Source organism: Phoca vitulina, unplaced genomic scaffold (assembly GCF_004348235.1).
Source record: "Phoca vitulina isolate PV1807 unplaced genomic scaffold, GSC_HSeal_1.0 scaffold39, whole genome shotgun sequence".
Classification (NCBI taxonomy): domain Eukaryota; kingdom Metazoa; phylum Chordata; class Mammalia; order Carnivora; family Phocidae; genus Phoca; species Phoca vitulina.
The window spans coordinates 11,999,934-12,026,102 of NW_022589742.1; the positions used below are offsets into that span (position 1 = coordinate 11,999,934).

Genomic DNA, 26,169 nt, shown 5'->3' on the forward strand with positions numbered 1-26,169 from the left:
GGACTCTTCCTTGGTATTTTTTTCTTCGTCTTTACACTTAGGGGGATCTTTTGTTTGTCCTGTGTCTATTATCTCTCCCAAGCTTGGCCAAGGCTGTTAGGTTATGCACCTACGTATAAATATTTAACAAGATAAGTTAGACAAAACGTGCTCGGAGATACTTCAGCCCTTCCATCCCCACCCCTGCCTCCGCCCCCGCTCAGTTTTTGTGTAGAGTCACAGATGGTTGCTTTATCTCAGATGTTTAGATTTGGAGGACATTCCTTTGCACTTTGCTTGATGGACACAATGAAATGGAAGCATTTGAGTCAATCTGGACTACCAAAATGGTAGCACCAAGTAACAGATAACATTAGGCTCCTCTTCCTATTTTTTTCCAACTGGTTACCCAAACTCCCCTAAGCCAGAGAGTTTTAGGTATGAGATTGTGTGTTTTTAAAGAAAATATTTCGGATAAAGACTAATGTTCTCAAGTCAGGAATAACAATTAGTACCATTCATTAATCAGGGTCATGTTTTGACTTTGAGTCCTGGCTAGGAAATATAAACTGTGAAAGTCACACATATATATGAACCCCAGGCAAATTTATGACTTGTCAGCCTTTTAAGGTTAAATTCTTAACCCCAAATCGGGGCTGGCTTTATATGTGGAGTCCGGCGCATTCCTCTGGGCCACTGAACACCCCCCGCCCCAGCCCCAGCCCCAGCCCTTTGCTTAACAGCAGCTAATGGCCTAATGAGCAAGAAGGATTTCTGCCTCTTATCAGCTGCCTAAACAACAACAGGAAGGCTGATATAGAGAGTACGGGTCAAAACCTGAGTTCTCGAACCAAAAAAACTACAGGCACAGTTTAAAACTCTGGCTCTGGGATACCCGTGCAGTTATCAATACCTATCAGCGAAGGAGCCGGACACTTGAGTTCAAACAAATACCAATAGTTGTCAAAAGTATGAACAGTCTAATTCATTTTGCTAATAGTTCGTTCCTTCTGTTTAGTTCTTCTATCAATAGCCTCCATATAGGCTTTAATGAGCTTTTAGTTTGCGCCTGGAGGTTGTTATGGTCATGCGGGGGTGTTTGATTGGCAGATGGTGAGGATGGAGGCAAGGATATTTATGTTTTGGCCCAGAGTTTGGAAGGGGTGCCAAATAAACGTAAATAGATATCTACTACTACTTTTATTTTTTTTTCAAACCGAGTTTTGGAATAAATATGCACTCAGCTTGCCACCGAGTTGGAGAAAACCTTGTGCCTCCACATATCGTACTCAAGACATTTTTGAGGAGAAAGAGTCCTTGCCTATTTGTTAGAACCACTTGGAATCCAGGCTCAGACTCACATAGAATAAATATTTTAGGGTATTCGGTGCCCATTATAGTGAAAGCCCCTTGACTTTCATCTTCTGCATTTGCATTTTTTCAGAGACAATAATGAAAACATTTTTTTTTTTTCAGATTCCGTCCTGTTGTTGAAAATCCTATTTACATAAACAGGCATTGTTGTGGCTTAGGGAAGAATGTGGGGTCCCATTCTTTAGCTCCCTGTATATCTTTGCTAAGGCTTGTCTAAATAGAAGTAATGATGCTTTAGTCTAAGCAGCTTTTCTCATTTAGGTAAGCAGGGTGGTTTGAAATTTCAGTTTACTAGATAATTGAGTCTCTTCTTAATTATGTCAGGCATGCAGGTTGCTCTCTTGATAGTAAAGACCCTAAAAATCTAGTAATCTCCTCAGGCATCCGTTTGGTAATAAAATCCTGTGCATTTTCAGGGGTTAATTTTCATGACAATTGTTTGTCCCCTCCCCACCCCCACCCTTGAAGAAATCCTGCTATCTTTTAGGGCCTTGGTCTCCTCACGTCCGCCAGAGCACACTTAGCAATATATGTCACGGTGTTGCTGGAATTACTGGATCTAGAGGAAATTTAAATGTATTCAGATTCATGCTCATTACACAACTTTCATTTAGAGTTTTTAATAGCCTTGTCATATTTCTCAGAAAATCATCTGCCTGACTTCGCCAGACTTGGTTTTCTGCCCTGAATGAAAAGCTGAAGATCAGCAAAACTGGAGCCTAACTATCCCCTATTCGATCCTTTAAATCAAAAAAAGAAGAAAGAAAAGAAAAGAAAGGAAAAAGAAAAAAAAAGAAAGAAAATCTCAGAGGTCATCTGGGGCAGAGTGAGGTGGGAAAAACCTAAAAAAAAAAAAAAAAAAAGCCCAGGCCGCCTTCACATCTGCTAGTCATTCCCACTGGTGTGACTTCAATTCAGCGAGTTTTTATTGAGCACCTGTGGTGGGGGCGGTGCTAATAATCGTTAACATTTATTGAGCCAGGCGCTGTGCTAAGCCCTTTATGGGCAACATCCCATTTAATCCTCACCATAGCACTACCAGGTGGGTAGCATTATTTCCCCCATTTTACAGATGAGGAAACTGAGGCTTAGAGAGGTTTAGTGACTTGGCCAAGGACAAATATTTTTCTGAAATGAATCACACTTAGTCTGGTCCCGGAGCCATGTTCCTAATCACTACTCTTGCGAAGGGCTCCGCATTTCTGCGAGTTACTCCTGAAACCAGTTCTGAGAACCCAGACTGTGTGAGATGCCGGGGATTCAAAGCCAAGCACTCCACTCTCCCTGCTCTTGGTGGGGGAGGCAGACAGGTAGACAGATGCGGACCAGGCACAGAGGGGGTCTCCCGATCCATGGAGGGGAAGAAGGTGGGCATGGGGGGTGGGGAGCCGTGGCTTGAATCTGTGGGAATGCTGTGTCCTGAGTGAGTTCAGCAGCCTGGGGGTCGTGGGCATTTGATTTTCCTGTTCAGTGAAGGTCATCATCTAGGAGTTGAACTGCCTCAGTGATTACATCAACCTGTTTCCGTCATGGCCCCAGCTAACTGTAGCGTCAGGTACCTTGAACCCAGCACTGCTTAGACACGCATGGTCAGCATGGTTTGGGACCTAAGTGGCTTCCATAGTTCCTGTGTCACAGTTTCTCTCTGATTGCACTTCTCCCTTAAAAAAAAAAAAAAATTAAATGAGGCAGATATTCCTGAACCAACCTGCTGTGGTCTTGAGAGCGGGTAGTTTTCTGAAGGTCTGAAAGCAGGTCATTTAAGACTGGCCGCCCACAGGGAGACCCCAGATCCAGGTTGGGTTCGTGTAGCTTGATGTGGAGCCCTCCTGGCGTTGCCTGTTGGAGCCCACACGGGGCTCTGGGGAGCTCTTTATCTGCATCACCCACGGCTTGACAGAAGAATGAAGTGACTATTAACAATTTTTGAGTTTTTCAGTGAAATCACGGGAATGGAAGCAAAATCCCCAGATCACTCGTTTGGGTAATTTATTTTTGTTTTTCATAGCTCCCGAAGAAAGCAAGGAGGAAAACAGTCACCAGTGAGCATCGTTGAAAAGTCTTCTAGGTGTTGCATTAATAACTTAGATTTTCCTCGATTTGGGGAGACGTTTGGTTCAGGGTAGTGTGGACGCACCAACGTGTGTGTTTGTGCATGTGAAAGAGAGACAGACGGACAATATCCTTTAGCTTTCAGTCTCAGCTTACCAAGAACTCCTTGGGTCTTCAAGCTTCCTATAGTTGCTCTGCAACGGTTTGCTTGCCAAGACCCCTCCCGTGCACTTTCTCTTTCATTAAATCTCTTCCACAGAAAGGGGTTACCACCAAGTCTAGACTTCAGTGACATGTAGGAGGAGGGCCAATTAGTGGGGATTTTGATTCCTATTACATGAGGGTGAGGCAGGGGGAGGAGGAGGAAAATCTGTCCTTCCCAGTCCTTCAGATTCTCAGGTTCTAACACAACAGTATGTGGAAGATGTATAAAATTACCGGAGCATTTACACAGCTATTCCCCAAGATGGCATAAATGCCACAGCACTCGTGCATGTCAGTGTAGACACTCAGACCAGCTGAAGGGTAGGAAAAGGGAAAAGATCAATAACGTGGCTTCTCCCTCAGGGATCAAGAGTGAGTGTTTGATTTCCTTGCGGTTGCATTTTGCTCAGGTGCAGTTCGTGTGTTGTACTAACAAGGCAACCGACCCCCTTTTCCACAGGTTCCTGTCGTCAGGAAAGAGGAAAGATAAAATAGAGGGCACCGATTATTTACAGTGGCTGAGAATGTAATTACAAGGTGCAGTGGCTTGAAACTGAAATTTAGGTTAGCCATTAGAGCTGGGAGAAGCATCTTAACAGTAAGGGCAATTGGGCGTCGGAGAGATTTGCTTGGGAGCTGGTTAAGCAGTATCTCCCCGAGTGCCCAAGACGAGGAGAGAGACTCCAACCAAATTCGTGGTTGGGCTGGAGGCCCAGGTGGATAGACATCTGCCATTGTTGCCTGGCTCTGTTTGTGACTACTTGCTTGGGGCTTGAAAACATTTCTTCATGTATCTGAAATATGCCTAGTTTGTGAAGCATAAGAAAACAAATGCAGTTGAACAGTGAGAATGAGGCGTTTGGATTGGTCTGAGGATCCCCCTTTTTAAAAAAGATTTTATTTTATTTGAGAGAGAGCGAGCGAGCGCACAGGGCGGGGAGGGGCAGAGGGAGAAGACGAGAATCCCAAGCATGCTCCACACCCCAGCGCAGAGCCCAACGTAGGGCTCGATTTCACGACCCTGAGATCATGACCTGAGCTAAAATCAAGAGTCGGGCACTTAACCGACTGAGCCACAGTCTGAGCACCCTCTTAACAGACTTTCAGAAATATGGGCCAAGGACGGAGGCAATATTAGGATTTTTTGCTTCTATAAGGGCTTCCTCCTTCTTATAACATGGGACTGTTGTTGTTCAAGTTACATTTGGGCTCTGTCAGTAGGACTTTCTTAGGGCTGACCCTAGATAAAATTTGGTTTGAGTCTCTTATCTTTTTAAAAATCTTTCCTTCCTTTTTGACATTTCCCCTCATCCCCATCCAGGTGTTTTGGGTTGCCTGCCCACTCCCTTCTTTCCCGTGCTGGATGAAAATCCCAAGTAAACTCTTTAGCCTCGAGGTAATAAGGACATTACTCCAGGGGTGTTGCACTGTAAGACAAAACCTGAGGAAATTGCCTAACCAGAGTACTGACTCCGCCATGATGAAACATTTCGATACTTGTAGGTGGGGTAGAGGGAGAGAGTGGGGGTGTTAGCTTCCTAGGGCTGCCATACCAAATTGCCTCAAATTTGGTGGCTTAAAGCAACTGAAGTTTATTCTTTCACAGTTCTGGAGGCCAGAAGTTCAAAATCAAGGTGTCAGCAGGGCCACGTTCCCTCCACAGGCTCTAGGGGAGGATCCTTCCTTGCCTTTTCTGGCTTCTGCTGGCTCCAGGCCTTCCTTGGCTTGTGGGCTGTGTCCCTCCAGCGTCTGCCTCTGTCTTCACCCGGCCTCCTCTTCTCCATGTCTCCCGCCGGTGTGTCTCTTGTAAGGATGCTTGTCATCGAATTTAGGGCCCACCTGATTAATGCAGGATGAGTATCCGTTCATTCATCCAACAAGCTTTTGTGGATGAAAAATCCAGATCCAGATCCGGCGCTCTGCCATGTCAGGGAGTACAAGGATGGCCAAGATATAGGTCCTGCCTCCAGAAATGTACAATTTAATGGTAGGAATACGAGAAGTATACCAATAGCTGTAACACCTAGATTGCAAAATGCGATATTAGAGGTACAAAGTGTGTTGCGAATTCTGAGTTGACGGCTCTTGGGGATTATTTGGTGGGGAGGGTAGCCGGGATAGGGGCGGCAAACGTGATGAAAGAGACACTATGGATGAGAAGGTTTGAAGAGCTGAAGCTCAGGGAAGGGCACTCCAGGGACAGGAATAGCATGAGCAAAACAGGGAGGCTGGAAATGGAGCCATGTGTTTGTGACACATGAAATAAGTTTAATTTAATCCTCAGAACCATGTCAAGAGGTAAGTGATCTTGTCCCCATTTTACAGGTAAGGAAACCGAGGCTCAGAGAGGCAGTAACTTGCCTATGATCACACCGCTGTTAAGTGGGGTTCATACCCCCCTGGTCTATCTGGTTTCACAGGTCCTCCCTTTGCCGCTGTGTACCATCCCATCAGGAAGCTCCCTGCCATTAGTTGGTCTCTGGAGACAAAGGGCTATGTAGAAGGGAACATGGTTATTACACAGAGTGAAGTGCTGTAAGCCTGAGTCGTTGGCCTTGGCCCCATATCTATGTTCATGTAGAGCCAAGCGCTATTGACAAAGCCTTCCTAGAAAGGCAGAAGCAAATCCTTTGCCTTTTTTTTTTTTGGTGTCCTCCCAATGCCCAGTCTAGAATGGGCTCAGTGACTATCAATTGACCTACAGTTGGGGAACACAGACCCTCAGCTCTGAAATTACCTTAGCCAGGCCTGGATTTGAGAAGGTATTTGGGTAAGTCACACAGCTGATTTGGTAGCAGAGCAGGTAAGAACACTTTATAGTCTTCTAGGTAGGGAAGGGCTCTTCCTCCCGCCTCCGACGTGATTTCATACACAGGGGAAAGGGCCTAGCGCTCAGATTGAGCCTAGGGTGTTGAAATTCTCAGCTATACTTCAGGTCTGCATATTTGAAGATTGTATCTGAGAAATAAAAATTATACATCTCCTGAAAGATGGGATCTCAGCTACTTATCTGAGTAGAATAACAATTAGTGAAAGAGTGACTCAGGGAGACAGGGAAATTGCCTTAGTTTAGTCCCTCTGGCAAAATTCTAAACTAAAAGGTTTTTTTTTTTTTTATCCCAACTGGCATTGTTCTCCAACCCAATTTTGTTTTTATTAGGACTTTTCCCCGTGTCTAAAGAGTATGTGAGAGAGAGAGAGAGAGAGAGAGAGAGAGATCTTTATGTTGGGCTCTGAGGACTCTTCCTTCATTTTCCCTGGAATACCACTCTTCTAAAAGTTGCTGTAGTAGGGACACCTGGGTGGCTCAGTCGGTTGGGCGTCTGCCTTCGGCTCAGGTCATGATCCCAGGGTACTGGGATCGAGTCCCGCATCGGGCTCCCCACTCCGCGGGGACCCTGCTTCTCCCTCTGCCTCTGCCTCTCTCTCTCTCTGTCTCTCATGAATAAATAAATAAAATCTTAAAAAAAAAAAGAAAAGTTGCTGTAGTAGCATCAGTTAATCTGATCTAGTTCCTTTAAAGCTGAACTCTCTTGAAGTTCTGGCATTGGTTTCAAGTCAAAGGGGAGGGCATCAAGCCCAAACCTCAGCGGGCCCCTGGAGATACAAAGATGAGTCAGTCAGGGGTCTTTGCGTCAAGGAACTTAAATCTGGTGGAGATAAACCATGCAGATGTAACTATGATGCAAGTTAGAGTAGAAGTGTCTTCATAAAGGATGCAGAGTGCTGTGGGAATTCAAAGGACAGAAAGCTTGTGGAGTAAATCTCTTTCTGCTCCCATAAACACTGGTTCCTGTGAGAATCCAGTCCAAAGATAAGTAGGAGTCCATTATACCTCAGTAAAGCTGGGAAAAAAGTTGTAAAGATAACAAACAAACAAAAAAGAACCAAAGATATGTGGAAATCATCTTGGAGCAGGACTCCCAGAGCTCCTCTGCATCTGGCCCTGGCCACTCTCCCCAGCTCACTTTTCCCTGTAGGCAGTGCCTGGCCGGGCCACCCATTTTCACACCCCGTGCCCTTGCTCCCTTTTCTTTTCTTTCCTTTTTTCTTTCTTTCTGAGAGAGAGAGTGAGAGAGAGAGAGAGAGGTGGGGAGCGGTGCACGTGGAAGGGCAGAGGGAGAGAGAATCCTAAGGAGACTCCCTGGTGAGCGTGGAGCCCGACGCAGGGCTCAGTCTCACAACCCTGAGATCGTGACCTGAGCCGAAATCAAGAGTCAGACACTTAACTGACTGCGCCACCCAGGCGCCCCCTTGTTCCATTTTCTTGAAGGGTTTTTAAGAAGGAGAATGATGTGATCAGATATGTCCTTTAGCAGTATCTCTCTGGGGCTCGGGTGGAGGAGAGCCTAGTAGAGGTAGGAAGACCAGTGTGGAGGCTCTTAACAGCTGTCCAAGTGAAAAGAGGGGGGGTGATGAGGGACATTTACAAAGTAGAACCAGGGGCGCCTGGGTGGCTCAGTCGTTAGTCTGCTTTCGGCTCAGGTCATGATCCTGGGGTCCTGGGATCGAGCCCCGCATTGGGCTCCCTGCTAGGCGGGAAGCCTGCTTCTCCCTCTCCCACTCCCCCTGCTTGTGTTCCCTCTCTCACTGTCTCTCTCTGTCAAATAAATAAATAAAATCTTTAAAAAACAAACAAACAAACAAACAAAAAACCAAAGTAGAACCAGTGGGATTTAGTGGCATTTGGCTACAGGGGATGAGGATGAGTAAGGTGTCTCGAATGACCTAGAGGTTTCTAGTTAGTTTGGAAGTCCATTTCCTGGACAGGGACTGTGTCCTGGTCTTTATGGTACTCCTCGGGTTGGGCATGGGCCCTGGCCCAAAGTAGGCATTCAGTAAATGTTGGATGAATGAACCGTACACCACTTTGGCTGGCTGAGTGTAATCAGTGAATTTGTATTCCCAGAGCACATGTTGACTGTTGGTTGGGAATGGGGTCCAGAAAGAACCCGTTTGTGGGAGAGTGTAGCGGTCTAGGGATTCAACCTTTACCAGGCATGAAATGGTACGCAGTTAATTGACAGTTGGCAGTAGAGATAAAAGTAATTCATTCTTTAATTCTCAGGCTTAGAGAATGGCTTATCTCCAGGGTTGCTTTAAACTCCCAGTACTCCAGTGTGGTAGCGACATTTTGGACTGCCTTTTACAGAGGCAGAGTCTGTGGTGGCCCCAGGCATGATCTTTGATTTAAAGTCTGAGCTCGTGATACCCAGGTGCGCCCTCTGCAAGGTCATGTTCTTTCAGGCTAAATAACAGAAGGGTAACCTTCAGCTGGGTTCCCTAAGATGATTTCTTCCACCAGCAATCATCACTTTCCCCACCGGTTTCGAATGAAGTCATTTCTTTCATCTGTATTCCTATCTTGATTAGTGAGAAATTAATGAGCGTGTAAGGTTTGATTTAGATAATGATTAATTAGGGGAAAAGGCACCGTTCTAATAGCAAGTCACTATTATATGCTAAGGAAATTAGTTAATATTTTTGGATGGCTAATTGACTTGTCCTCCGTTTAAAAAAATACCTTTTAAAAGTGTCTGATATGTTTTTTTGGTTCATTAGTAGAGCAACCTGCACTTAATCCTTTGGCTAATTAATTAATTAATTAAGTAATCTATTACTTTCCCTACAAGTCATGAAGCAACCAGTTTGGGATATCATTCATTCTTCTGCTTAATATTTCTTTAATGATGATATTACATCATTATTTTTTTAGCACAATGTACCTTTGTTAGCAAAAAAAACAATCTGCCATTCATAAAGCAGACCTTGGCAAAGAAATGTGTCAAATCATCATGTATATATATATATATGTATATATGGAAAAGATTTCAATTTTCATTATTACTGAGCCCTGACGATTCCCCCTCTTCTGTTGTTGTTTGAATATGTTTTATCTGCTCTTAGGAAAGTATAAGGAGCAAGGTGTACATTAATATTTCTTATGTTCTTTATTGTGTTTTTTTAATGGGATTTTTGACAATTTATAGTCATTAGTAAAATTGCAGTGGAGTAAAATAACCAACGTATAGAACACAATAAAGGTAATTAGAGAACTGGCAGGCTGGAAGTGACCTAGAGGGGTTATTTAGTCCATTCCCAGTTTCAGGCCGTAAGACTCATCCTCCTATGCAGCACTCCTCTTCGCGTTATGCTTTTGTTCGAGAACCAACAGCGGACCTTTACCGCCTATGGCGCCAAGCCCACAGGTTTCTCTGCGCACTCCCATTCTGCCCTGAGAAGCAGCTGTGCCCCAGATACCAGCAGGCAGGTTAGTCTTGCCCTAGTACTCTGCTGCTGCTGCCAAACCCATCGTACCCCTTGGCCTCTCCAAATCCTTCCCATCTAGCTCAAGTCCCACCTCTCCGCTGGAAGTTTCGTTTGGCCCCAAGAGCCTCTGGTGAGCACTTATTTATCTAGCAAATGTTGTCCGTAGGATGTATTTTAAAAATCAACTTGATTGAGATAATTTACAAACAATAAAATACACCTGGGCTGAGTGAAGACTTTAATGAGTTTTTACACATGTACACGCCCATGAACCCCCCCATCCCCAGTGAAAATAGAGACTCTTTCCATCACCTCAGAAAAGATGCTGCATATTTAGTCACCTGACCACATACCAACTTTTACTGTTCTCTAGCTATTTTTGTGTGAAAGTCTGGTCTCTTTGTGTGAGTTTTGTATTTGTTTATTTTAATGTTGCTTAACACATGCTGTGCCAAGAAGGCTAAGAGCTTTACCCACATCATCTCACTCAATCCTTGCAGTGACTCTGTAAGGTAAATGCTATTGATAATCCCCTTTTAGAGATAGGGACAGAAAGGCACGTGGGATTTAAATGACCTACCCTTGCTTACGCGGCTAGCCAATGGTGGGGTAGGACTACATTATAATCAACTTGACAAGGGGGCCACACTGCGTTTGCTCTTTCTCGCCCATAGTGCCTGCCATGATGCTGACCTCCAGGCCATTAATACTTGCTGATTTGGAATAAAATCCAATAGAACAGATGTATTTAGACAGACCTACAGCACATTGTTCACTGTCCTCTTCCAATTAGGGGCAGGGCTCAGGCCTGAAATGGGGTCTCCGAGTGAATGTGTGAGCCTATGACTGCAAGTTCTTGAATGGAGCCAAAAAAGAGCAAGAACCGGGCCCAAAGGACAGAGGTCAAGAAAGCAAGGCCACAGGTAGCCAAGGCTGAGACATCCCCTGACACAGGAGTACACATCAGGAAACAGCCTTCTGTGGTCCCCCTGTGGCCTAGCCTCTGGGAGGGGAAGTAACTGGTAAGGGTGCCCAGCTTGGGTACACGTGGCAAGAATCCTCCAGAGGAAAGCTGCCATAACCCAAATATCCCTTTTTAGTTGTCAGACCCAGAAGCGGACCCAATGTGCAAGGAAGACATTGCCTCAAAATAATCAGAAATAAATTACTTTATAGTCCCTTCAAGTGAAACATCTATTTGTGTATCTTCAAGATGTTTGGAAATTGATTTTTGTGGTATTTAAAAATATTTTCCCAAGATCAAAGTTAAGCACACAGATGTAAAATTTTTGGGGTCATCTGCCTCCACTCCCTCATTTTAGATCAGAGAGACACAAAGTTTTTTTTACCCGTGTTCTCGATCTGAGGCCCTCATTAATTCAACATTATATGCGCAGGGCTGAATGGGATTGACAGGGCATCCCAAGGAGATGGGTGTCATTCTCTGTTCTTCAGGAACGGAAAATCTAGGAGAGGAGATTATAGTATGAAGGTACTTTTTAATCCTCCAAAATAAATGGGAGCTAGCAGCCCTGTAATGACTTCAGTTAATTTTTTTTTTTTTTTAAGCATCTGGGAATGCAAAGTTATTAAGCTCCAAAGACTTGAACCTTTCTGGCTCATTTGAATAGTCAGTTGCTGAGCCTTCTCCTCATCTCCAGCCCAGGATATATTGCTTGTCTCTAGTCCCATTTCCCAGCTGAATTCCATTTTTACATAAAAAATGAGCACCTCTCTGGTGAGTGTGGTCAAGGATTACTTTTCCTTTCCATCTAATAAAGGAGTTATTTTCCCTTAACCTTCTTTTGTTCCTGACATTCTTAAAGAATGCTTTGCTATTTATTATGTCTTTTATAGGTTGCATCTGATTTTTTGAATTGGCCTTTCTGCTTTCATTCATACAAGTATGTACCAGTTCTGGGTGTACCTCCTTAGTTATTTGCCCTTGGTTACTTTTAATTCATCTCACTTGAGATTTGGTTTCCAGAGTAATTCTTTGTTTCGTTGATGAGGATTCCTCTCTAAATTCTTTCTCTACTTCTTTTGGTTCTGCTTTGTTTCTTTCACGCGTCTGTTCCTGCACTGAATGGTTCTATTTCATTGTTGTCATGTCTAGCTCTCCTGGCCCACTTTGTTCCTTATGTTCTCTTGTGCTGGAGCTTATTTTAAGCTGGCCTGTGAGTTATATGAAATTTACTTAAAATGTTTTTCCCTTTGGTGTATATTCCTCTCCTTCCTGGCTTGGAAATTCTGAATTCGTATCAGCTTATAGATGTTTTTATTTCCTCAAATATATAGCTAACTCTTAGCACCCAGATCAGTTGTCCTGGTTTATTGATTGATCAGGTACTTTTAACTGGGAGGGAGGATAGGTACATAGGATATATGTACATTTCTTATATCTGGATATAACCTACATCTTTCTTCATGACGTCTGACATCTTTCCCCCCAAATTCTCACTTGACATTTTGTTCTGTTCAAGATGTTTGGCTCAACGAATTCTTGAGGTAGTGGGAGTTTTTACAATGATAAGACTTGACCAAGCCAGGGAAGGGGCTACACTATGCAAGCTCTAAGTTACTTCATGAGTTATCGTATCAAAGGCGAACCAAACTGATGTCATGGTGATTCAAAGAGGTGGTCCTGGGTTTCTGCAGGTACACTGAGTGGTTTGTTACCTTCTAAGACCCAACAACTCATAGTACCACACAGAGGAAAGATCTGAGCCCCGTTATTTTATGATTCCCACTAGCTAGAGCTGGTGGCAATAGGAACATTATCAACAGCTACCCTGCCAAATAAACCCTACTATTCCCGAAAACTGGAAGTCCTCACCAGTGGAAATTTAGAACACAAAGGATTTTATTTAGAACATTTAATTTTATGAATGTATTCAAATACAGATATTTTAAACACACATGACTTAGGCATCAGTTTACCAAGAAAGTAGATGAAACATTGCCAAACGGACAGGAACTTGGTATATGGCAAGTATCTGCTCTATGGGATTTTCCTATCTATGCGAATGTCCCAACCAACCTTGTTTAAATCTAGATTAGCCACTCTTCCCGAAGGGGACTCTTTCCCTTCGTGGTCCAGTAAACCGCATCAGTTTCTACTCCTAGAATAGCATTACATTTTGTAACCTCATGTAGAAAGAACACAGTGAGCTAGAACTAGCTCTGTTTTCTTTTTTCAGAAGATAATCATAAAGCCTTTAAGCTTAGACCGTATTTAAAATTGGTTTAAGGCTTGTCTATGAGATTGACATTTATAGGAGATAAATCTGAACTCTGTGTCTCCAGACCCCAAATTGTATTTTGACACATTAAATATCACCTTTCCATCCAGTGCTATAAATTGCAGTGCTGGATTCGGTTTGGTGATATGTATTATCTGTGCTCTCCGTTGACAACTTTTGTCAGCTCCCTTGAGGAAGGGGAAGGGGAGAGCTCGAAGTCCATACCCTGGACTCCCAACAGTGATGTCAAGTGAGGCAACACTTGATGAATTTCATTCCTAAATTAAGAAAATAAAACTTGGACACATACATTAAGGTCATGATTAACTGGAATTCCTAGGGAAATAAGATGTGATAAAGATAAATTTTCTGGTCACTTAGGACTAACCAGTCTCTCACCGCACACCCTGCCCCCTATTTTTTAAAACCTCAGTTGTTACAAAGCTGTCTAAAATGTCTGCTTATGCTTTCCTTCAGTAAGATTTGATGTTTATTACAGAACCTTACTTTGCCAAAGACCTTACAGGACTTTGGGGGAGTCTTCCCTCTACCCCATATACATGTTTTGTCATCCTGGCTAACTATGTTGCTTTTTTGCACTCATTTCCTATGCCTTAGGTATTTATCTCTGTTAACCCCTTTAGATAGTGAACTCTTTGGGGTAAGGACCACGTCTCTCTTGTTCGAGGTGGTACCTCCACCATGTAGCGCAGTGCTTGGCACATAGAAGATGAGTCCGATTGAGTCCTCTGGGAAGCAGATGCCAGTATGGCACTAGATGTCTAAGGAAAACCTTTGTGAAGGAAAATGAGCAGGGAGCTGAAGGATGCTGGAAGAACCCTCACACTGTGGCGCAGGTGCGACCCTGTGGCGGAGGAGGGAGGGAAAGAAGGAAGGTAGAGTAGGAAGAATCTTTGACAGCAGTACAGTTTTAAGAAAGTTTTGTCAAGGTCAACGGGGAGTCCTTGAGCCCAAATCCCTGTCAGCAAAGTCCTGTGTCTCACAGACCTTAGCATCTTTGTTGTGCTCCGTCATCGGCTGGGGCAGCCCCTGGGGATTGTGGCTCGGGTACAACACGGTGGTGAGTTCAGAGCACGGCAGTTGGGGCCATTCGTCAGTTACACGCAGCACAGTAGGAGATCTGAGATGCGCGTGTTCATGGCCCCTGCAGAAGGATCTCAACAAATGCTGGTTGGAGGGAGAGTCTGAGTACAGTGGGAGTTGCAGAAGAGAAGGGAGACTGGACTTACTAATCACTGAGCCCTAATATTTGCTAGTATCGGTGGAGGATATAAAATCATGGGACTCCCCCTCATTTCCTTCGTCTCTCCTCAGATGTTACCCGATGGAAGAAGCCTTCCCTGACTACCCTATATAAATAGAGTTGTTGCTGCCACCACCACCTACCCTATCTCCCTGACTTTGGTTTTTAAACATTAAAAAAATTAACAGCTTTATTGAGGTATAATTAACATACAAGAAAGTACATATTTTAAGGGTAAAATTTAATAATTTTGACACATGTGTACGGCCATGAGACAATCACTGCAACCAAAATTATGAAAATATCCATCACTCTGACAAATTTCCTCACTCCCGCCCCCTCCCTGCCCCGTGTCCCCTCCCCAACAACCACTGAACTGCTTTCTGTCACTATAGGTTAATTTTCATTTGGTAGACTTTTATATAAATGGAACCATAGAGTATGTAATTTTTTTATGTGGCTTCTGTTGCTTAGCATAATGTTTTTTGGGGTTCATCCCGTGGTAGCACGGATCAAGAGTTTATTCCTTTGTATGGCTGAGTAGTAATCCACTGTATGTATATACCACAGTTTGTTTTCCCTTCTTACTTAGTTCTATTTTCTCTGTACTACTTATCACTATTTGACTATGTGTGTGTGTTTGTGTGTATGTGTATAGTTTATTACATATATATACACACACACACACCATATATATACACAAACTATACATATACACAACATATATGCAAACTAGATATGTGTGCCTGTCTATATCTGCTGTATCCATGGTGCTTGGCACATGGTAGGTGCCCAATAAAATTTTTGTTGAATGGCTCTCATCTACTCCCCTGGCTTCACTTTTTATTCATATGCTGATGACATCCATGGGTGCAGAAATGCCTTGTGTCACCAGTGAAGAGCTGAGCACGACAAAGGTTTCAGTCATTGGGAAACTTGGCAGATGATCATTACTAACTGAGATATAGAACACAAAAGATGGAACTGTGTGTGTGTGTGTGTGTGTGTGTGATACATTGAGTTCAGTTTGGGGTATGCTCAATTTGAGATGCCCATGGAGTGGTTGCAGATGTGGTTTTGGAGCTCAGGAGAGAGGTGAGGGCTGTGTTAGGGAGTTCAGCAGTCATGTGGGTATAGATGAGATCATGGGTGGGGAGAGATGTAGAACGCGGGGGACAGTCAATGACATTAAAGTGACAGGCAGAAGAAGAGGAAGCACAGAAAGGCAGATAAGAGTGGCCGTAGCAGTAGGCGTGTGCGTGCACGCATGTGCGTGTGCGTGTGTGTGTGTGTGTGTGTGTGTGTGTATGTTGGGGGTAGGTTCACTAAAACAAGGGAGGAGGAGAGCCTTTTAAGAAGGAGAGATTAGTCGACTGCGAGGGATGCTATAAAAGGTCACATTGGATGAGGACTGAGGAGAGGTTCTGATTCCCTAATTTTGGAATAAGCGAGGAGATTCTTCATTTGGCAACTTTTTATGGAGCTGCAAAAATGAAAAGGCACTGTGCATCATAAGTGAGGTGGCAAGGAAGTAGCTCAGGAGTTCAGAGGTCGGCATTTGAATAGTGCTAGAATGTTGTAGTTGTAAGGGATTTTGGCGATTGTCTGAATGTTAATATTGTCCTCTGGTTGTTTCCTCTGTGAATCTTACCCCAGACCTTTAGTTAACAACAACAGCAAAGCTTTGATATGATATTGATGTTTTAATCATTTATCCCAAAAAGCCACATTGGGTTGGCAGACATACATTTCATTAGGAAATCATAACCGGAATTTTGAAAATTGCCTCTTGGTTGTGCTCTCATTCATAAATTATAATCAAGAAAAATAAATTGTAGGAGTGAAGATTAATCTTTTAACGGACAAATTAAATATCAGTGTTCAATGACGTATACTTGGTGCTATAAATTAGTTTGTGCAGAATTTATGAGTCAAACCTAGGCAATTAATTCTAATGGTTATTCAAAAAGAATCAGTCATAAAGATAATTGGGAGAAAGCAGGGATTAGTTAAGATAAACACTAATTTTGAATAATCAAGATTTTACTGTATTTTTAAAAAAATGCATTGTCTTGCCTTGTTCGCTTCATTTATGTGTGTGTGTGTGTGTGTGTGTTGTGACATTCTGCTTACTGAAACATGAAAAACTTGTTTGTTTCAGGATCAGATCTGCAAGTATGTCTCCCCAAGGGCCCAACATGCTGCTCCAGAAAGATGGAAGAAAAATATCAACTGACAGCACGGTTGAACATGGAACAACTGCTTCAGTCTGCAAGTATGGAGCTCAAGTTCTTGATCATCCAGAATGCCGCAGTTTTCCAAGGTGAGTGCTGAGGATCATTTTAGATGTGCCGCCCTACAGCATCATTCTCTGGGCGCCGGGCTTTCAGATGCTAAGTATAATTTATAAATTACCATGCCAGCATTAATGCTTGACAGAGAAACCTCCCAGTGAGAGATTCTGCTTAAGGAACAACACAGTTTTTAGAGACGCTGCGTTTCACTCTTTGGAGAGGCGGACATTGTCCAAAGTCATTGTCCAAGGACATTCTGTTTACCTGTGCGTGGAGGCTGCAAATCCCTACAGAAAGGGTAAATGATATCTTCTCTCAACAAGCCCTGAAGACTGGTTTAAAAAAAAAACAAAAGAGGTTGCTTAAATACCAGTTTTCTCCAGGCGTGGGTTAGATGCTTGTGGAGCACGCCCTAACTCCTTCTGACCGCGGGGACCATTTCCAGAGAGATCAGGAGCTTGACTCGACAGCCCTACGTTTTCTTATTTGCGTGAGTGGTTACCTCTTCTTTCTTTCTGAGTCTCCGTCCTTACTACACCTGTGTGTGACTGTAAAAGGAGCTGTTGTGGCATTTGCCAGAATGGATCAGAAATTCCATTTCTCCTCACTAACTTGCAGGACTGTCCCAGCAGGATGGAGAGTACCTCCCTCGACTCAAAGACCCAGCTAGGAATGACGGTGATAAAGTGCTCTATATGTATTCATTCTTTTAATCTTCACAATAACCCTACGAAGTAAGTCTTATTATCAGCATCCCCATTTAACGGATGAAAAGCCAAGGCACAGAATGGTTAAGTAACTTGCTCAAGGCCACATAACTAATAAATGGTGAAAGCAGGATTTGAACCCAGGCGGCCCTGGCTCTTAGAGTCTTTTTTTAACTACCTCAATATGCTGCCTCCTGGGACGGGAAATTAATTACAGTTATTGGGGCTTGTTTCTATCTTTCCTGAGGCATGGGACACCAGCTACCTTTTTCTTGCTCTACAGAGAATTGGGGTCAGATAGAAAAATAACACTTCTGATGACTTGATGTTCCAAATTTGTAGGTTTATGGCACCTTGATAAGGATTGACCTCTTTGAATTTTAAGGTAGGTTGATTATAGCTTATTTTGTGTATTACAAGGAAAATCTTAGAATTAGCTAAGAAAATTATTAAAATTAGCTAATAAAGCATACATTCATAATAGTTTTGTGGGTCAAAGCCTCAGGGGATGTTGGGTTGATTATATGAAATACAGTACAGAAGTGCGAGGTATTTGTTCACTTATTTATGCGGTCAGACTCTTGTGAAGAGTTTGTTGAGACTAACAATTTGGCAATGGAATGAATAATTTAAGCTGATTTTAAAAATACATGTACCATTCGTGTACTTCTTAGATTAGTTTTGGAGCTGATCTGCTGGCTGAAAGTGGGGTGGTAAGAAGTGATGGGACATGGGAATTGGGTCGAAGCAGAGAGCTGAAACTTACTCTTCGGGGGTGTCCAGGTGCTTTTCAGAATGGAGCGTTTGTGATTTGTTTCATTCTCAGAATGACCCGGCCCACTGATGTTATCTGATGGTGGGCGGGAGAGCGAGTGCGCTCACAGTCCAGCATGCAGAGTAGCGGACATGGCTGCCCTTCTGAGGGCCTGGGGTGTCAGCCTTCCCGTCTCTGCCCAGTCCTGCATTTTGCATATTGTGTTTTCTAGGCCTGGAGTAGCACAGACGAGGAGAGAAAGGAAGTCCTGACCAGATTTTGATTGGCTTTAGCGTGGAGGTTGAACACTAGTCATGTGAGCGGAGGCTGGAAAGTGGGGGTGGGGGTAGCACCTACTAGTTGTATCTTCTCTCTCTCTCTCTTTTTCTCGCCCACACACATGTACACACACAAATATGTATTATTTCTCCAATTGTGAACATAGGAGGACAAGTCTGGCAAAGGAACATGGAGACAACTCAGTGATGTCTGAACTCGCTGCTGGTGCCTACTACCTCATCACCATATGGACTCAATTCTTTCTCTTGTTTCATTCACTTATTCTTTCCCTGCTTCACATTTAGAACAAATAAACCCCATAAGAAAAAAGAAACCATGGTCCCAGACCTCAAGGCAATTATGCCATGTTTGTAGAAACATCGCCCCCGAATTCTTTCTGTAACAAACATTGGGAGGGACAAGACTAAAACCAGGGACCGCTACAAGCTGATGTATTATTGATTGCTAAGAAAAAGAGAGCAGCCACTTTTCCCCCCTTATAATTACTCATTATTCTGACGAGCTGAAATTGGGAGGGCACAGTTGTTTCGTCCCTAAAATACACTCCCTCCCCAAGATTCTGGTAGACCAAATCCGTGCTCCAGTACTTCACTCCTATGAAATTTGATGCAAGCTATTTTCTCCACCACATGAAGTTGAAGAAAGCTCATCTTGATATTGGCCTGTATCCACACTCTCTTTAGGATTCCTTCACTCGTCCACGCTGGGGGTATTTAAGCTGTGAATGCTTTCTGCAAATATGTGCACAGTTCAACGAGCAATCCTTACTGCCTCGATTTGGATTTTATGTCTTCGTTTGCAAGAAGCCTTTGCCCTCATAAATGAGCCTGGGGCCCTTTGCTGCAGTGGTTGGAGCTCTCTCTCGCTCATGTTGTTTTGATAATGGTTGAAGCATTAAAAAAAAAAAAAGTTGTTCTTTATTTTCAATCTTTGCATTGCCTCGTTTCCTAAATTTAATTTACTTGGATGTGCTTAGTAAAATGGGGCAGCACAATCGTTTTTTGTTTCTGCTTAATTAATTCTCTTTGAAAAACTCCACTAAAAGACTTTTTCTCTTTTTCTTCTCCCCTACCTAATAATAATTATGATGATAATAATACTAATGGCAATTTATTAAGTGCCTCCTACATGATGCTTACTCTTACATAATTCTCTCATAGGATTTATCTCCATTTTACAGATGAGGAAACTCATCGATGCCCCAGCTTCTTCCAAGCCATCATGTGACATGGTCGTCCTTGTTCTTGGTGTGCTTGAGATGAAGCAAAATTAGGAAGTTGTAGGATCTGTGGTCCTTGAGACGAAAACCGCCATCGAATTCTGAATGTTTCATCCTCTCTCCACCACCTCTACACCTTCAAGCCCAGAGCTTTGTTTTCCTTGCAGAATGTCATTCTAACTTTCAGACGTGTCCTATCAGGGAGTATTTGGGGGGTATGCCTAGGAATTTTTTCTGTATTGTGGATGATTCCAGTCTTCCCCAAGGTGCCACTGACTTTGAGGGAGAACACACTTCAGCTTTTCTGGAAGTTGCCTAACCCGCAACTTGAACTGGCTTCTTCAGAGGGGAGAAACAGAGGGGTTAAGCAGAAGACATCCCTGTGCTCCCGAAATGCATGGAACTCCTGCTGAGGTAGCTGAGAGCTTCTCGGGTCCTCATTCTGTGCCTACTGCTGTTCTAAATTTATGCGTGGTCTTTTGACAGGCTGGATTTTCTAGTTTTCTAGCCAGTGGTAGATAAGGAGCTAGGTGGAAAGGTTATGGAAGAATGCCAGAGGGAGGTACCTATGAGCAGCAAGAAGTTATGAGTGCCAGGAAGGGTGGAAGACAGAGAAGTAGACTCAGGGGCTCACTGAATGGGGCAGTCCAGAGGGCATTCTGTAGAGGGGTGCATCCTACGTGCCTCAGTAGCCCCTATATTATAGGAGGTCCAACAGCCGGTGTCCGTAGTGATGGTTGTGAATCAATAAAGAAGGGTCAAATTACTTGCACCGTTTTTCTTTTCCTTCACGTTTTCATTTGAAGTGGCTAAAAAATATTTGGGGGTTGGTGTCTGAAAGGCAATGAAAGAAACACGCAGCTTGGAGTCAGAACATCTAAGTTCTAATTCTAGTTCGGTATTGGTAAGCTTTATGACTTTAGGGGGTTATTTAGACTCCATTAGCCTCAGTTTTGCGATCTACAGAATGGGGGTAATAATTACAGTCCTGCTTCCCCCCATAGGGTCAAGGTAATGTATATGAAAGTGTCTTGAAAACTGTAAAGCACTGTATTCAAGCATTATTATCTAGACAGCTCACTTATGTGGCCTGCTTTACCCCGGGTGGTGCCAGGCCACATAAGTGAGCCTCGATAAAGCCGGAGGTCACGATGTACTTCACCCACTTTTGCCCCCTACAGATGATATTCAAACAGCTTCCGGGCACAGATGAGAGAGCACTTAGGTAAAGTAGCCTTTGAGAAGGGGGTTTCTTTTGTACCTTCTTAGATGCGAAACTGTGCTGTTCGAAATGTCAATACTGCCAGGAGCAGTCATTTTTTTCCAGCTTCCCGAAGCTTCTCTTCTGGCCCCTATCTGGTATATTTTACACACAAACAAGCGGCGCGAGTGGGAAGGGTTTGTCGTGTTCAGGCCATACATCATTTTTTCAGGCCGTATTTTAATTGCATTGTCTGGCCCACAAAATCCTGGCAGTGTTGGAAGGTTTCTTCTACCTGCTTTCTATGGAGGAGACGAAAAAGACATTTCCACATGGCGGGGGGCAGTGGGGTGGGGCGGGGACCATGTTTCTGTGCTGCTGTCTCCCCAGTCCCTTGCTTCCCATTTCCATCTGCTCTTGGCAGTTCTTACACTTTTTTTTTTTTTTTTCTGTCAGATTCCTGTCTCTCCCACTCCCCCTAAAGAAAATTGACCTTGGTTAGAACACCCTTTTCCATCAGCTCGGAGCAATTTCTCCAGTCATTTCTGCTTGAAATAACTGTTTAGGGACATTATTCAAGCAAAGCTTTTTTCCTTCACAGTTAATATGTGACTAAATAATTGCTCGAATGTTGATAAACATGTTTTTGAGATTCAATCATTTGTTAATTTAGTTTTTATAATGTTGTGGGGGTTTTAAGTGAGCACTGAGCAATTTTTCTCCATTTCACAATTTTTCCCCTTGACTAGTCTGACAGTTCTCCTGCTCATGCTCCAGCTCCGTGGGGGCCAAGCCCCACTGAGTCCCTGACTCCGACCACGGGTCATCCTGTCACAACCCTTTCTTCTTTGAAAATAACGTACGGGAGAGAATAATTACGTTGATGTCTAATCAGAACTTAATTCATTTGCCAGGGCTAAATGTAGTAATATTAAACTGGATAGAAGAATTTTAGGAACGCAAGCCATGACCATGAGCAAGGTGATATATCCTCAAAAATGTAAATTATTAATCAAACCACTCATCTGTACAGCAAAGCTCTAGTAATCCCATTATAAAAGGGTGAATTTCTCATCAGAGCCCAGAAGATGCTGGCTTTAATTAGTGTACTTTTATGGCGCTGACTCAAAGAGATATTTTGGTTACAAAGTTTTTTAAAAAATGCAATTCTTTAATTATTAGTGCTATTGGAAAAACGATTGGAAACTGGGTGTTTGAAGTCATTTTAGTTTTAAACTTAGAACTTTTGGATTCAAGTCGGTTTCAAAATTCTGTGGCTTTCGCAGAGCCAGAGGCTGGGGGAGTTGTAAACCTTTACTGTGCCCTCTTATTGATTTAGAAAAGTCAGTCATTAGGCTGAAAACTGTTTAATAAAAAGAGCTTAGAAAAATGATTCAGTGTGCGGGTGGAGACTGTTCTGGGGCCAACGTGAGGTGAGGAGATGATACAGATTAACTCTTTACCCCAGCCCCGGCCCCTCAATTCAACAGGGTTCTGAACACACCCCCTCTGGCTGCCATGCTCCTGACCACCTTTTCACTAGTGGGCCCAACGAAGCAAATTAAAGGACATTGTCCCTGCCCTCTAGAAGCTTCCAGGAAAAATACCACTTTTGCCTCGAGTGATTACCCCTTCCTTACCCCCACTGGGATTTGTTTACTTTCTGAAAACATATGTTTCCTCCTCCTCTTTCTGTCTCACTGAGTTGCGGTACCTGATATCGGAGTAATGAAGCATATGTTTGAGAGATTTGAATTCTCCTGTCAGTAGAGTGGAGGCAGAAAAGATTTTCCTTTAAGCTGGAAGTGGTAACGTAGAAATTAAAAACAACTTTCCCTCTGTGGACTGTGGGAAGCTTCCAGGGGCTGAGGTGCACCCCCGTACCCCTCCTTTTTTTTTTCCCTCATCCTGGCTTCCAGTCAGCCACCAGGTCATGTTTGTCCCTTCCCGTTCCCTCACATCGTCTTCCTCCACCCCGTTCCCCTCTGCCCTCTCTGAGTCTCAGTGGTCTCACCGAGTGCATACTGCTGCCCGTTGGCCTGGTCTCCGATTTGAGTTCCAGGCTCCATCAGCTCACACCTAGACTACCAGCAAAGGCAGAACTAAGTGCCATGCCTTTGGACTCCTCCTCTGGCTCCCAGGCCAGCTACAGAGTGTGATGATTAAGAGGGCAGGCTCTGGGGTCATGTGGGTGGGGTTTGAGTGAGTCTGGGTGGGGATAGGTAGGACAAGTGGGGTGGCTGTGGAGAAGAGGAAGCTGAGGGCTTGGGCCGAGAATCAAGCCTCCCCTCCCAACATGTGCTGAGTCGGTGGGAGACAAATGGAAAGTCTCCTCTTCAAAAGTGTTATTAGTATCATCTCACTAAAACCTCATGGCAATCCTCTGAGGTTGACACTATGATTAGCCTCATTTTACCCCGAGGAAGTAGGGCTTTAGAGAAATGAAGGGGCTTGTCTAAGGTCAGCCAACAAATGGCAGAGGCAGGAATTGAACCTGGGAAGGCCAGCTCCAGAGCCGGGGCCCTTAACCAGCATATTATTATATACTGCCTCTCTGTATTTTGTTTCACGGTCATGGGCGACCTCCCCAATTCTAGCTTGCTTTCTTGCAAGGGACTTCTGTTGTATTGAATTAAAAAACATTCGCTGAGCAGGAACCTAGCATGTCTGGAGGCAGGCATTGTGGGGGATTCAAAGATAAAAAGCACTTCCTGCTTACCTTCAACTTCTAGAAACCAAGACTTTTATACATGAATAACTCGGGTACAAGGCATCCCAAGAGAAATGCTGTAAGAAACATTTAGCAGTCTTCTGTGGGGAGTAAGGGTAGATTCAGGTTTTGTGGGGCCCAAAGCTTATACAATCTGGGGGCCCTCTTTAAGAAAAAGAAGACAAAATAAAAACTACAAAATGCCCGTGGCTCTTCCAGGTGGAGGATCACAAGCGTGGGTCCCTGCAGCTTAGGTTTCAATAGCTTCCCATGAAACCCACCTCTGTATGGGAGTGTGAGGTTGGAGAAGATTAATTCCGACTAAAGGGTAGAGGTTCTTGGAGGAGATTGCCTGTATGAATTCCCCAGACAGACATGGCTCTTGATCAAAGAGAAGGGCAGGTGAGGGAGTTAGGTAAATCAGTGCACATCTTATTTCTAAATTAAATTAAAATTGGAACATTATTAATTGCCTACCAGATACCAGTCTTGCTGGCCTCCCTGGCTAGCCTCGTAGCATCTCAGCCTTCCCTCTCGAAAGAGCAAGATGCCTAGGAGACATGCAGAGAGGGGCAGAGTGTGACAGACGTGTGCTCGGGCTTCCGGGGGACTGGAGTCTGAGTCCCAGCTCTGCTAGGTCCTCTCTTTGTGACCGAGAGCAAGTCACTTGTCTCCGAGCCATTAATTAAGCAGGGTTAATTCAGAGGAGGGCTGTGAAGAGCTCAGCCCTGTGCGGGTCTGTAGGAATCCAATGCAGGGCAGCCATTGTTTCTGTTATTCCCGGTTGTATGTTTGTCAGCATCATTGTAGATGGAGTAGAATATCTTGCCCTGCAGTACTGACTGTCACATTTCTGGCACATATATTTAAAAAAAAATGCTTTTCTATGCTTTCATGTAATTATGATTCATATAAAAAAGTTCCAGTATACCCACTTCTAATCCTATCACTCAGAAAAAATGTGTTTTCTTCCTTTCTCTGTGTGTGTGTGTGTGTGTGTGTATTTAAGACTAAATAGTATGCACTGTCTAAATGGTCCCCTAGTGGTCTGAATGAGTTAACGTAACCTTGAGATCTAACTAGCAATGGCAGACTCTGATTTCATTGGGTTGCTTTAGGAGAGGAAGGAGAACAAAAATGATAAAATGAACCAGGATGTTTATGATGCTTCCTCCTATGGTTGAAGTTCTTTAGCATTAGTACTGGACCAGATTAACTGAAATGTAATCATTGGATTAGACCAGGTTCCACTGTATTCCCTCTCCTGGGATCCCGTGTTTTTCCTTTCTACTACTTACCAAGTTCATAGTGATACATGTATGGATGTTTTGTTAACATGAGTCTCCTTTACTGGAGAATGATCTCTCTGAGGGTAGGGCTTATGTGTATTCTACCTCACTGCTATATCCCCAGGTGAGATATTAGAAATTACTCACCCTAGGTGAGTAAATGTTTGAAAACACACACACGCATGTGCATGCACACATCTACACATATACATAATTAAAAGAAGTAGTATTAATAGAAACAGATTTCCAACTCTTCTGCTTCCTCTGCAGCAAGTACCACTACGACCAAATAGAAAAGAAAATACAACTTGTTGCCTGCAGCATTTATTTTCAGGTTTTATTTATTTTTATTTTTTTAGAGAGACAGAGAGCAAGCTGGGCATGGGGGGAGGGGCAGAGGGAGAAGGAGAGAGAATCTCAAGCAGGCTCCATGCCCAGCACGAAGCCTGATGTGGGGCTTGATCTCGAGATCCTGACGTCATGACCTGAGCCGAAATCAAGAGTTGGACGCTTAACTGACTGAGCCACCCAGGTGCCCCTATTTTTAGGTTTTAAACTCTACTCAAATATAAGATCTTAAGAGTGTAGCTAATAGGTTGACGCTTTCCCATTTTGAGATGAAATGTCTTATGTTATGCCTGAGCTTCTGTCTCTGCTTACGGCCTCACCACTCCCTGGCTTGCTGGTTGTCTTTTCTTCCAGTCTGATCTAGGCTCGTCACTGAGCACTGTGAAGAAGGCTCAGGGCCACGGATTTACACTTTGTAACCAAGATTCATGAGACTTGTGACACCTGTCAGCCTCTCCAAATATGCTCTTATGTGTCATTCCTGATTACAATGGGCACTTAAAAGTAATAGAGCAAATTTTCTTTCAGGATAGTCTTTTTTTAAAAACATAAGTTTTGACTACACAAATAAGTACCACAGAGTCTCCCCTCCCCAGTTTGCAGTTTTACTTTCCACGGGTTCAGTTGCCCGAGGTAAACCCTAGTCTGGGATCAGATGATTCTCCTTCTGACAGATTGTCAGAAGGACAGTAGTAGCCTAACACTATGTCACCATGCCTACCTCATCCACCTCACTTCATCTCATCACGTAGGCATCTTATCATCTCACATCGCCCTGGGAAGAAGAAGGGTGAGTACGGGGCAATTAAACGCTTTGAGAGAGAGCCCACGTTCATAATAACTTTTATTACAGTTTATCGTTGTTATTGTTCTATTTTATTATTAGCTATTGTTGTTAATCTCTTACTGTGCCTAATTTATAAATGAGACTCTATCATAGGTATGTATATATGTACGTATAG

The 26,169-nt window shown here is 43.6% G+C and overlaps 1 protein-coding gene across 1 annotated transcript in view; it reads left to right on the forward strand.

Annotated features, from left to right (window-relative positions):
• GPC3 (glypican 3) overlaps positions 1–26,169 on the forward strand; it is a 400,170-nt gene that overhangs the window by 15,101 nt on the left and 358,900 nt on the right. Inside the window, exon 2 of the mRNA XM_032428379.1 lies at positions 16,547–16,708. Within this exon, the coding sequence (XP_032284270.1) occupies positions 16,547–16,708 (162 nt within the window). The remainder of the gene's footprint in view (positions 1–16,546; positions 16,709–26,169) is intronic.